This window comes from Rhineura floridana, chromosome 1 (assembly GCF_030035675.1).
Source record: "Rhineura floridana isolate rRhiFlo1 chromosome 1, rRhiFlo1.hap2, whole genome shotgun sequence".
In the NCBI taxonomy this organism is placed as follows: Eukaryota; Metazoa; Chordata; class Lepidosauria; order Squamata; family Rhineuridae; genus Rhineura; species Rhineura floridana.
In genome coordinates, this window is record NC_084480.1 from 283,734,270 (window position 1) to 283,748,180 (window position 13,911).

The 13,911-nt window shown below is 42.3% G+C and overlaps 1 protein-coding gene across 4 annotated transcripts in view; it reads left to right on the top strand.

Moving 5' to 3' along the window:
• The window catches only part of DPY19L4 (dpy-19 like 4), a 59,228-nt gene that overhangs the window by 2,138 nt on the left and 43,179 nt on the right, over window positions 1-13,911 (top strand). For 3 of the 4 annotated variants that reach the window (XM_061603196.1, XM_061603226.1, XM_061603216.1), the window contains exons 2-6: window positions 5,770-5,877; window positions 7,998-8,122; window positions 10,279-10,369; window positions 11,657-11,778; window positions 13,096-13,241. In XM_061603196.1, the coding sequence (XP_061459180.1) occupies window positions 5,770-5,877; window positions 7,998-8,122; window positions 10,279-10,369; window positions 11,657-11,778; window positions 13,096-13,241 (592 nt within the window). The remainder of the gene's footprint in view (window positions 1-5,769; window positions 5,878-7,997; window positions 8,123-10,278; window positions 10,370-11,656; window positions 11,779-13,095; window positions 13,242-13,911) is intronic. The other variant, XM_061603206.1, reaches the window with a different exon arrangement.

A 13,911-nucleotide genomic window follows, 5' to 3' on the forward strand; every position in this document is an offset into this window, starting at 1 on the left:
GCAATGCTTTGTACATAGGTTTACCTTTGAGATCTGTGAGTAAACTTCAACTTGTCCAGAATGCGGCAGCACGACTCATTAAGGGTTGCCATTGGAGAGAACATATCACTCCAATCCTTCGGGAACTACATTGGCTCCCGATAGTGTCAAGGGTGAAGTTCAAAATACTGGTTATAACCTTTAAGTCTTTTTCTGATGCTGGTCCGATTTACTTGAAGAATAAACTTTCTCTTCTCGGAGAAGGTGGTTGTACCAGATCTTCAGCAGCTAGATCTCTCCTGGTTCCCTCAATTAGAGTGGCTAAACTAGCCGGCACTAGGTCTAAAGCTTTTTCTATTGCGGCTCCCCTACTTTGGAATACCCTGCCAGTGGCCATTCGCCTAACTCCATCACTTTTGTGTTTTCGGAAGCAGCTGAAAACCTGGCTTTTTGATTAAGTTGGTGGGGATATTCTGTTATAGCCATTCAGTGTAGGCTGTGGACTGGCTGTCATAATTTCATTCTGATTTTTATGTTGTTTTTGTTTTACTTATATGCTGTAATTTGTTTTAGTATGCTGTAATTTGTATTTCGATATGTATTTTATTGTACGTCGCCTAGAGTGACAGGTCTTACCTGCCAGATAGGCGTCTAATAAATTTTAGATAATAATAATAATGTGCCCCAAATAATCGTATAATGCATAACCACATTAATATCTATAAAGGCAGATTTAAAAGCTAATGTGAAAGTGATCACTGTGTTTAATTTAGCACAGCACCAGAGTTTTATGTATGGTTTAATATTCTCTTTCTGTGGAAATTTTTTATTGTCCTTCTCCTTCAATTAGATTAGCATAATGTGGATCCACACTATGTTGCCTTGACATACTGGTTCATATTCAATGCTAGTCCTACTCAGAGTAGACCTACTAAAGGTAATAGACATGACTAACTTAGGTCCATGAATTTCACTGAGCCTACTCTGAATAGGACTTAATTGACTGAAAAAAATGAAATGGACTGCCTTCAAGTCGATTCCGACTTATGGGTGACCCTATGAATAGGGTTTTCATGGTAAGTGGTATTCAGAGGGGGGTTTCCATTGCCTCCCTCTGAGGCTAAGAGGCAGTGACTGGCCCAAGGTCACCCAGTGAGCTTCATGGCTGTGTGGGGATTCAAACCCTGGTCTCCCAGGTCGTAGTCCAACACCTTAACCACTACACCACACTGGCTCTCTAACTACAACCCAATATTATTTGTTTTCATCTTTTGAGTCAGATTCTTTTAATGCTGTTTTCAATTTATGGAACTTACCTTTGCATAGGTAGAATGTCCAACCTATGTGTAGATGATGATAATTTTCAAATGTAACAGGAGTGTTCTGTGTGTGATACAGAAATCTTGTATGCAATACATTTGCTTGGTCAAATTTTAACATTTGTCTAATAAGGTAAACCTACCTGAAGAGGCAAAGTCTGTACATGCACTTTGTAAGCATTCTTCAAATGAGAGTGCATGAAAAAAAAAGAAAAGTAGCAGTGGCTAGTTATTCTAACACTTAATTCTTGAAACACTGAGTTGGTTATTTATTTAATTTAAAAAAAAATATTTAAAACTTTTATCTACCCCTGAATCACTTGTGGTATACATAAAATAGGCCATACATATGGAACAATAAAATTATAATAAAACCAAACATTACCTTAAAATGTCTGCTGGAATAAGAACGTTTTAGTCAAAGAGAGCCAGTGTGGTGTAGCGGTTAGAATGTCGGACTAGGACCTGGAAGACCAGGGTTCAAATCCCCAGTCAACCATGAAGCTCACTGGGTGACCTTGGGCCAATCACTGCCTCTCAGCCTAACCCAGCTCACAGGGTGGTTGTGGGGACTAAATGAAGTGGGGGAGAACCATGTACACCACCTTGAGCTCCTCAGAGAAAAGGTGGGGTATAAATGCAATAAATAAATAAATACTCCTGAAGTTCAACAAGGAGGGTGCCTGTCTAATCTCAGATCATGCCTGTTGCGGAACGGGGACCTTGAGCAACTTTTATTTGTTATTGAAAGTTTCATAGAATCATCTCTGTTACCCACCAACTCTGCCCCCTCAAAAAAAAAGGGGGGGGGAGAGAGAAGTGGCCCTAAGCACCTTTGTTCTTGTGTCCTAGGGCAAACTCCTGTCCTTTACAGATACTTATTGTTGAAAGGAAACTTAATGTTTTGCTTTGAATGTGACTTTAATCACATCATAACAATCATGGCTTTGTTGCACAACATGGTGTCGCTAAAATCGGGTTTGTTTAGTTTTGTGAATGTGTTTACCTTCAAAGATCAGTGTTTAGTATTCTAGATATCCTAAATATCTTGATAGACCAGCTCAGAATTCAGAAGGTCAGGTATTTTGTTTGAAAATCTCAAGAGCTCTGGATATACCCAAAGTGCTCCAATGCTGATTGAGATTATCTGAATTGTTCTTCGTGTTTCCAGATGAGTGAGAGTTTTCTGGTCTCCTTGGCAGTAGGTTTGTGAGCTTCTTGGGCTTTCTGAGCTTGGTAAACCTGTTTCATAAGAACATACTACCTTCTAGTCCCCCACCCCACCCAAAGCTGGGGTGCTTTGAAATGCTAGCAATTCAAATTATGTGAGGAAGTGAAAAGCTTAAATCTATTTTTGGCACTTAACCTTGCTCAACTTTCATTTCACCTTGCTAAAAAGTATTCAAGAGTGAAAACAAACCTTTCCTTGTTTTTAAAGCAGCAGTAAACTAAACAGAAGCCGTTTGCCTGTGTATTTTTAGTCACAGCTCAGCGATCTGTAAAATCAACATATACATAATTTAACTGACTTCCTCTAAGTTAGAATGCAGACGTTTTAATGCTTTTCATTTAGGGCTTCCTGTTCTAAATAAGGAATTCAAAGCTTAGCTGTGTGAAAACGGTTAACTTGCATGGTCTTGTCTGTGTGCAGTAAAATAAACAGCAAAATATAACTGTAGTGTTTAAAGTTGTATTTCTTTATTTACATAGTTCTCTTACTGACCCCTTACCCACCCAGGATGGGTTACAACAATAAAATGTACAATTGTAAAACAGTTACAATCATAAAACAAGAAAAGTTTAAAATCAGTTTGAAACAGCCCATACATAAAACAATTAAAAACAATTCCAAATAATAAAACAATTAAAAATAGTTTCAGTGCAGATGCAGACAGGAATAAAGATCTCCACTTCAAAAGGCTTTTTTAAAGAGGAAAGTTCTCAGAAGGTGCCGAAAAGACAACAGAGATGGTGCCTCTCTACCTAGGCCACACTACACATTTAAAGCACTATGATACTATTTTAAGAATCATGGCCAAAGAATCCTGGAATCTGTAGTTTGTTAAGGGTGCTAAGAGTTGTTAGTAGACCTTATTCCCCTGACAGGGCTACAATTTCCAGAGTGGAAATTTCCTTGGGCCAACTTTGAAAGGTGGGTGGGACCACCCACTTGCCAATCATCTAATGGCATAATGTTGCCAGGTGATTGACATGTGGGTGGTCCTGCTCACCTTTCAGAAATAGCCCGTGAGGGTGGGAGGGGAGAGTGAGCAAGCAGGACTGAATTCACTGCCCATCAGCTAACGTGGGGAGTTCAGTCCTGCTTTCTGCACATGTTGGTTGCTTCTCTACCTTCCCCACACTTGGCATCATATATGATGTCAGGTATAGGGCACATGGGTGTGGTTTAAGGTGCCACAAGACCTTTTGTTGTGAATGTATTTGTTGGGGTTTGTAGGACAGTAAGCAGGCAGAAGCCTTACATCCAAAGATTCTTCCCTGCCAATTCCCTCCAGCTTAGACTCTTCCCCCTGAGATATGCCCTTTTCTGGTCTTGGAGTCTGGATGAAAAAAATCAGTTTGAGTCCAGGATACCCAAAGGACCACTTGTTTTTCACATGTACCTGCCTATATGCTAAGATCTTTCACAGAGGCCTTTCTCTGGATCCCCCCTTGCCATTTGAAGTGCAGTAGGTGGCTACAGAGGAAAGGGCCTACTTGGTGGTGGCACCACAATTTATGGAATACTCTCCCCAGGGAGGTTCATCCTGCTTTGATGTCATTTTGGCACCAGTTTAGTTCTGCACTCATAGATAATAACCCAGTATAAATGAATATTTGAGTGAATGGTGTGACATTTTTATTAGGGTTGGTAGAGGCCTAGGGTAAATATGGTTTTAGCCTCATAGTGTTAGGCTTGCCAATGTTTACTGTGGTCATTTGTATATGTGCCTTAGGGATTGTTGGGATTGGTAATTGTTGAGAGTGTGGAGTGAATGTTTGCAGGTATAGGTTGATTGAAGTCCAGGTATGTTAGTGGGTGTAAAATTTCTGTATTAGATGAGTGGGATCCTTTGTTATGGATTTTGATGTTTGTTATACTGTATTATGTAATTTTTAGTGTTTTATATATTGTATTTAATTTTTTTCTTTGTACATTGCTTTGCTATCTGTTCTGCTGAAAAATGGTATATGGGTACTTGAAATAAGTCAGTCAACACACACACACACGGCTTTTTAATTATTGGTATGTTGCTCTTATGCTGCTTGGTGTTTGTTTTAATTCTGCTGATGACTTTTATGCTACTCTTTTTTGTTAGGGTGATGGTGGTGTTCTAAATGCGTTTGTTTTAAATTTGTTTTACTGTAATTTTAACTTTCTGTAAGCTGCTCCAGGAACCTATTGAAGCTTGAGATCTGAATAAAAACATAAATGTTATAAATACTGTAATTAAATTAAGCTATCTTGCTTTTTGGCCTCGTAAGAACCTCACGGTGACTCTCAACACCCGTTATAACTGCAGTTCACAAAACAATAAAGACTTAACCAAACAATACAAATGAAGTTAGATATTTAAACAATGCAAACTAGGAATCAGATATTTAAAATTGCAGAAGGAAATGAAACAAGTGTTCTTCAACCTTGGTTCCCAAATATTGGGACTACAACTCCCATCACTCATAACCACTGGCTAAGATGGCTGGGGATTCTGGGAGTTGTAGTCCAACAACATCTGGGGACCCAGGGTTGAAGAGCACTGAACTCAACCAATCAAAGGAGCAGCGGAATGAAGAAGGCGTTGGAAGCATGTTGAAATGCCGTAAAGAGGGGACAATTGGACCTCCCAGGTGAAAGAGTTCCACAATTTGGAGACTGAAACTGAAAATGCTCCTGACTCATATCCCAGACAAACCTGACTTCTGCTGATGCCAATGAGATGCAAAGCAGGGCCTCCAACTAGCACAGTGGGTGGGCAGGCTCATGTGTGGGAAGGCGGTCCTTTGAATCCCCTGGGCCCAGACCATTTATTTATTTAATTGGTATCCCGCCCTTCCTCTCAGCAGTAGCCCAAGGTGGCAAACAAAGCACTAAAACACTTTAAAACATCATAAAAACAGATCTTAAAATACATTAAAACAAAACAGCATTAAAAACATTTAAAAAACAACCTTAAAAAAGAGTTAAAACATTATTAAAAAACATATTAAACAATTCTGACACAGATGCAGGCTGGGATAGGTCTCAACTTAAAAGGCTTGTTGAAAGAGGAAAGTTTACTGTGGCTGACACTTGCTGTTGTTCAGCATTATGCTAATACACACTACACCTAATTAGAAAACTGAACGAAAGCGCAATCCTGTATGTGTCTATTTGGAATAAGTTCCATTGAGTTCAGTGGGGCTTATTCTCAGATAAGTGTGTGTGTGTGTAGAATTGCAGCCTAAGAATAACTTCCATCTGTATTGTAAGGAGCTGTAGATCTGAAACAGAGAAAGAAGCCAAGCTCTGCAGAAGCTGAAGGAAGAGCTCCTGAAGAAAACAATGAAGAAGCAGAAAAGTCAAAAAAATCTCCAAGATGTAAGTTGTGCCATTTTTCTGCTTAGCATTTCACTTCATCCAAAGTGAAATTGTATCTATGGGTTAAGATTTTGTCTGTGCGTTGCAAATTTACTTGGCAGTTCTTTTGTTGGAATGTGTGAAAATTGTTTCATTGGAAAAAGCCTATGGCTGCAGCATACTCTGTTACTAGTGCAGCCCTGTCAACGAAAGCACAAAGGTTACTAGCCTGCAAAGAAGCCAGGAGCCTACATTTTCTGTGCTGGCTGTATACAGAAACTCCCCTTCTTTGTGACCAGCGTGAAGCACATGCTATGTAACCTCTTAAACAAATGAAATATATTTGACTTCTACCAAGTGGGCTAGTGTACAAGGCATGGATCATTCTGTCTCTTTTATGCCAGCCTGCTGAATTTCTGTGCTGGTGGTAGGTGATGAGACTTTCCTTCCTCCATGGCTAGTATGGAAAGTACGTGAGTTGGTAGAGGAGGAATGGAATAATCCATCCCTCCTCCCCTAGCCCACTCACTTGCCCACATAGAATTTCTCATCATCTGTGGCTACCAAGCAAGTTGTTAAATACTAGGCTGCATTACTGGTTGATTCTGCAGTTCATATTTACTATTCTGAAAAACAGTCAACCGACCAAGCATTGCTGCAGATGAATATTCATTCAAGTTCATGCATTGCTTTCTTGGCCTACAGCAGTACTACTAATGGCCCATCTGTTTGAGAAATGAACAGTAGCTGGAAACTGATTCAGATGCTGTACTACCCTCCTCCCTTGAAGAATTCTGAGGATGGCAGTAATCCCTTAAGTAAGGCTGCATCTCAGTCTAGCTGGTTAACTGCACCCCCAATGAGAGTAGTTCTTTTGGTTAAAGCTCTTCTGCCTGTTTCAGCAGCCTTAGACCCCTAGAGAGTGGTGCAGGTGGTGGGTCTCTTGGAGCTCCTAGACTGGGGTCTCCAGAGCTAGAGAATGACAATGTGTCTTCATAAGGAAGAAAGGAGTTGGCAAAATGGTCTCCTTCTGTGTTAGAGGTTCTGGGGAAGTGGGGATCATTGTGTCTAGTTCTGTGGATAGTTCTGTCTTGTCTTCCAATTCTCCCTCCCAAGTCCACAACCTCATCCCCCAAAGAGGGGACGTTGGGTCCCAAGGTCATGACACTGGAAGGCTGAGACTAGGGCACACTAGTCAGGAAGCTAGACAAGAACTATATTGTCTTGTTAAAGCCGTACAACTGGACTAAGGGTTGTGTTGGATACATCCGCAGTCCTCATTGGAAGTTAAAAACATCAATAAACTTAGTCATGTAGGAGAGCGAACTTGCATTTATAGCAAGAACAGAACAGCAACATGAAACTGCTGATTCCACCCTGATAAAACTTAAGTCTAGTGCAACCTAGTGACTAAACTGTGTAATGACACTATCCTCACAGTAGCCTATAGCAGTGGTTCCCAACCTGGGGGCCGGGACCCCCAGGGGGGCCGCGAAGTAATCCAGAGGGGGCCGTGAACAGTAAATAAATGAATTATTTATTATTATTTTTTAAAGAAGTCTTCACTCCCTCGACACTGTCTGCTTCCCACTGGCGCTGCAGATGACACCCCCTTGCTCCAAACAAGAGGGGAGGCCTTTTCTGAAGCTCCAGAGCGTCTTTCAGGCGCACTAAGGGCAGACATCTGCCTATAAAATACATGGCAGATGCCAAGGAGGCTGAGGGTGGAGCTACCAGGAAGAAGAGGGGATTACTATCACTGATTCCCATCTCCTTGCACTGCCGCTGCTGACAGCGCCCTTACTTAGAATGAGAGGAGAGGGCTTTTTGTGAAGCAAAAAGAAGCAAGGCTGCACAGAAAGGCTGCTTTCCCCCTTCCTTCCTGGCAGCCAGCCTGCCTCCCTGGAGGGAGGGGGTCATGAATTTTTTTCAGCTTATAAAGGGGGTCCCGTGCTCATAAAGGTTGGGAACCACTGGCCTATAGTTTCTATGTGTGGTTGGAAACTCTTGATCAGGTCATCAGAACATGTTGGTTATAAGTACTGAATTAGATGACCGATTGGTTTGGCCTTGAAAGACTTATCCTCAAAAACTAGACCTTCGAAGTGGCTTTGTATGACTTTTATAACATTCCTTTACAGATGTCTTAATTCCACGTTTTGCAAAGCTTTTCTTTGGCTGTCTTGCAGCAGTCATAAGTGGAATGATGTATGCCATGTACCTTTCGACGTACCATGAACGCAAATTCTGGTTCTCTGGCAGGCCGGTAAGGAAACAGAATAATTAAAAACAATATGGGAAAGCCCCCTATCCCTTATTCAGGGGAAGAGCCTTTGGCCTATGGACTGAATGTGGCCCACCAGGCTTCTGTGTCAGAACACTCAGAACAGGCTACAGCCCCTTTCCCCAGGCCATGCCTTTCTCTGCACCCTTATTGTTTTTATCTGGCTGGACTATCCTTGAAGTGTGCTATAGCTTCTTGTTTGCCTGGATGGAGTGTTATGTGGGATGGGTTGGTGTAGACACGTTTGACTTTTGCACGGCTGGAATGCTGCTTGCTTTACAAAGGTAAGAGTCTCATCCGTTGCTCTGCCTGCTTTTAGTTCTGGTCCCACCAGCCAATTGTACATGTGACATGCAGCCCTGTGACTGAGAAAGGTCTGATACCTCTGCTTTGTGTTATAGTGCGGGAGTGGAGAACCTTCAACCATTCCAGTGTAGCTGGAGTATGATTCCCATCATCCCTGACCATTGGCCATGCTCTCTGGGTTCTGATACAGAAACAGGGCGGACACAAGAATAAAGCAAACTTCTGCAATGTCTAGTTTTGGCCATGAGGGACAGGATGGTGCTCTAAGCTGGATTCAGCATATCGTCACTTAGAGCTTAAACTCCCCTTTCTCCTAATCCCACAGTATGGATATAATAGGTACAACTTCCTGCTCTTCAGAGCGTCATACATAGGGTTCCCAGGTGTGTCTCTCGCACACGCACTGATCAAATCCGTAGAATCATAGAATAGTAGAGTTGGAAGGGGCCTATAAGACCATCAAGTCCAACCCCCTGCTCAATGCAGGAATCCAAATCAAAGCATTCCCCGACAGATGGCTGTCCAGCTGCCTCTTGAATGCCTCTAGTGTCGGAGAGCCCACTACCTCTCTAGGTAATTGATTCCATTGTCGTATGGCTCTAACAGTTAGGAAGTTTTTCCGGATGTCCAGTCTAAATCTGGCTTCCTGCAACTTGAGCCCATTATTCTGTGTCCTGCACTCTGGGACGATCGAGAAGAGATCCCGGCCCTGCTATGTGTGACAACCTTTCATGTACTTGAAGAGTGCTACCATATCTCCCGTCAGTCTTCTCTTCTCCAGGCTGAACATGCCCCGTTCTTTCAGTCTCTCCTCATAGGGCTTTGTTTCCAGTCCCTTGATCATCCTAGTTGCCCTCCTCTGAACCTGTTCCAATTTGTCTGCATCCTTCTTGAAGTGCAGAGACCAGAACTGGACGCAATATTCAAGATGAGGCCTAAGCAGTGCTGAATAGAGGGCAACTAGTACTTCATGCAATTTGGAAACTGTGGTTGCTCAGCTTCAGCAAGGCTGCTATATCATGAGTCTTCAGTTCACATCATGGGGCCCCTTGGTGGTTCTGAAGGATATGTTAAAATCTCTTCGAGGAAGATCCATAGCTGTATTGCTCTCCCAGCAGACACTGACTTAGTTAAATTTCCCACTGATACCATAAGGTCGTAGCTCAGGGCCCCATGCTTGGTGTGTAGAAGGGTCCCACTTCACTTCCTTGTATCTCTGCTTAAAAAGAATCTTGGGTAGCACTGTTGGAAGAGAGCCTGAGAGTTAATACCAGTTGGAGTACCAGTGTCAAGTTAGTTAGGTTGTTCTCAATGAACATGAAGGCAGTTCCTTATAGCTCATAGATATTCCAGAATGATTCCCATTATTGTGATGAATAACTGTGCATCAGGAACTACAAATAGAGCCTTGTGCAGCCCAGGTCTCTCCCATGTAAATTATTTTATACTGCCTCTCTGCAAGGAAGGGTGTTTTTTTTTAACTTTTAATGCTTTTTACTTTATTTAATATTTTGTAGAAGCTACCCAGGGGGAGTTTATTGATGGATGCCTTTATAAAACTAATAATAATTATTAGGTGATATCTAACATTAGTGTTACTCAGAGTAGACCCATTGAAATCAATGGACTATATACCTTAGCTGGATATCACCCCTTATTTTTATTATTGTTATTTTTTTTAATATATTGTTATGATTAGTAATAATAATGAATGGAAACGACAGTGCAGTCAAACTTTCCTCATGGTTTATTAAAAATGTAGCCTTTGTCAAAGTATGTTAAATGGTCTTATCTGGACAAATGAATGTAAATATATATTTATTTTCTTCTAGGAACTTGAACGAGAAATCACGTTTCAAGGTGATAGTGCCATTTACTACTCATTTTACAAAGACTTGTTAAAAGCTCCTTCCTTTAAAAGAGGTAAGACAAATACACTTTATAAATAGTGAGACAAAATCAAACAATTTTTTGGGATGCAGGAGAGAAAGTGTGTAAGCTTTGATACTGCAAAAACTCTTGTGCAGGCTTATATAACTCAGGGAGCTTTGGGTTCATTGCATAGCGGCAAAGGCCAGAGGTTCTCTGTCAAGTTCATCATCAAGAGGCAAGTGTGGATTTTGTAGCACAGGAGTGGGGAACCTTTTTCAGCCCAAGGGCCACATTCCCTTCTGGGTAACCATCTGAGGGTCACATGCCAGAGGTGGGCGGGGGCAGAAGCAAAAGTGGGTGGAGCAATGCATGTAAATTTTATATTTGTACAGTAAGCTAGTTTCTATACACCAGTCTCTATCCTCCATCAAGGCAACCAACAAGCATTAGCAGCGTTCCAGGACAAATTCCAGCTGGCAAAAACACTCAGGGTGTGAAACAGGCCGATGAAGGATGCCGTCTGGGGAGAGGGTGTATGACTTGGGGAGAGTTCCAAGGGCCACATAAAGAGTTCTGGAGAGCCACATTTGCCTCCCGGGCCTTAGGTTCCCCACCCTTTTTGTAGCAGAACGAGTTCTAGAAGGGAATTGCCTCGTCCCCCAAACAAGTGAGTGTAGATTCTCTCAAATAAATCAGTCTAATATTGCCTATTAGAGGTGGCATCTTGCAGCTTTTCGTACAGCGTAATATTCCTGAAATTCTAAAGGCAATTTCTATATTTCACCCCATGGAGACACACCTTTTAAAGTCACCTTCACAGTAACCTTGTTCAGGCATTTGTGCTTCAGGAGGGAAAGACGACACAAGTAGGGGACTTGCCGGGCACAAACCAGTCCTGCCCTCAGTGTCCCCATCCATTCCGTCCACCTTCAATCTTCCCATGTTGAGTGGGAAAGTGTGAATGGGGCTTCCAATCGCATTCAGCTGAAAACACTGAGAAGTGTCCCACTGGCTGGGAGAACAGTGTGCTATCTGCATTCCCAATAACAAGGAGGTGTGCAAAATGTGCTTTCCTGAGCATGCTTAAAGCTTCCTGCTCAATGTGGAAAGGTTGGGGGGGAGGTAGAATGGGGGGGGGCAGTGCATGCAGGGCGTTGGGGGCAGGACACATTGGCATGGGCTCAGCTCATGTAGACATTCCCTGTTCTGGCGTTAGCACCTGAGCAGCGCTAAAGTAGCAGAAACAAACACTGTAGAAATCTTTCGTGTTTTTTACCTTGAGAAATTGCATAAATGATGCTGACCCTTCCACTCCACCCCACCCCATCTCATCCTCAGGTGTTAATCAACTAACCCATGACAACAGAACTTTGTCGCTGAAGACAATGAATGCAGTGCGACAAATGACTTTGTATCCAGAATTGATTGCCAGCATGTTATATCAGGCATCTGGCAGTGAAGTATGCATTCTCTCTCTCTCTCTCTCTCTCTCTCTCTCTCTCCCTCTCTCCCCCTCTCTCTCTCTCCCTCTCTCTCTCTTGGTGTTACAGTCCTGGGCAATAAGTAGATGGGATGCGTGCTGCTTAAAAGCAATCAGCGTATTTTACTTCAGAGCATTATTAATGCAACTGGATGCCCAGGGGATGTGTGGTGAGCTGTCAGGACTGCTGCAGTCTTCTCTGTGTACCCAGTGATAGGGCAACCCACTCTGTGCTCCTTGGGTTGTGTGAAATTGGCCCCGGAATTGAGATGGGGAGGAGGGGAAGAGTCAAGTTTAAACCATTAGAATATTGTGTGTACCAACATAGCCGTTTTAAATTGTGTTTTAAATTGCTCAGCAAAAAAGCAATCAACTGCTGCTTTGCAATAAGGCTGCCTTAAATATCTACAAAGATAGGGGCTTATGGAAGTGTTCTCTCTCTCAGGGATGCAGCTGTCAATTTGTATGCATGGCTAAGTGCGTGAGTTGTGAGCCAGAAAATCTGATTCCAATCTTGATGCTACTGTGACTAACTCACTAGTTGCTCTTACTCCACTATCAGCATTTGTTTATTTAAAAAAAAAAAAAATTCTGCTTTTCCCCTCCCCAAAGGAGTTACCTATGAGAAGCCCACAAGCAGGACCTGAGTGCAGTGGCATTCACCCTGGGGAAAGAATCCCCAAGAGAATGAAAAGTTTGTTTAAAAAGGGATGTTCTCGGTTGCCTTTGGAACACAAATAAAGAGGAAAACAACCTAGCCTCTTGGGACAGGGAGTTCCATACATGGGGTGTCACTGCAAAGGAAAGAGGGTGAGGGTGAAACAATCTCTGCTGATTCCTTCTTTCCCTTGCACCCCCTTCCACACTGTTCCCCGCCTCTTCCTTTTCCTTCACCAGGAGCCTCCACTGAATCATAGAGCTATTCCATTTGCAGAAGGGACACTTTGGAGCCAAACTATTGGTAGTAGTAGAGGTACTCCTAGGAGTATCTTGAGATGTGTAAGGAAGTCTGTATATATTTTAAAAATCTAAAAGCTTATATAGCTGCCATTATTTTTGTGAGCATTCTTGATGACCCTTTCAGAAAGTCCTCTCCTTTTGCAAATAAAGAGGTTAGTTTTTTGCAGCAAGAGAAATTTGTTGCTGCTGCTATTCCCCCTCCCCCTCCCTGTTATCTTCCACCCTGTCAACTTCATGGCACTTTTCTTTCCATTTGTGAATTTCAAGTAATGCTGTCTTGTTGCAACTCAGCAGCTCATATTACACATTTAAAAAGATTTATGTCTTCAATTTTCAGGAGGTTATTGAGCCAGTATATTTTTACATTGGCATAGTATTTGGGCTGCAGGGTATCTATGTGACGGCGTTGTTTGTCACCAGCTGGCTTTTGAGCGGGACTTGGCTCGCTGGGATGCTGACCGTTGTCTGGTTCATTATTAACAGGTAAAACATGCCCTTAATTTTTCCATCATTTACTACCTAACTGTTCTTTTCTTGTCTTGGACTGAATGAGCAACTGTGTTCCTAATGTTTTCTTCTCTTTTTGCTTTCTGTGCTATTTTGCTAACGTGTAAAATTTCCACGAAAGGTACACTCTGTGATTGGAATTATTATAAGAACAGGAAACAGATCGTGTGAATAGGAATTGCGTATGGCCCGACTATTTTTTTTGTCCTGTTGTTTTTGTTGGTTATATTTGCATGTTGTGTTAAATGTTTGGAAAGTGCCTTGAAGCTCATCATAGGACATTGCTTTTTGCAGTGCTGATTACAATATAGAAAATGAAATGTTACTGCCGAAGCACATTGCTTCAGCTTTCAGTGGAGATTGATTGATTGATACATATCCCGCCCTTCCTCCCAGCAGGAGCCCAGGGTGGCTTCTATTCATAGAAAGCAGCCTTCCCCAATCAGATACTTTGGACTAAAATTCCCATTAGTCTCATTGGCTACACTGGCTGGGGCTGATAGATGTTGCAGTCTGCAGGGTACCAGGCTGGAGAAGGCTGAAAAAGGCATTTAGGATTAGATAGCAAGGCTATTTATGATCAGTCCCAAAAAGGTTCTGGTCACTTGAGACTCTGTTGCTGATACGTAGCTTCTGTTAAGAGCAG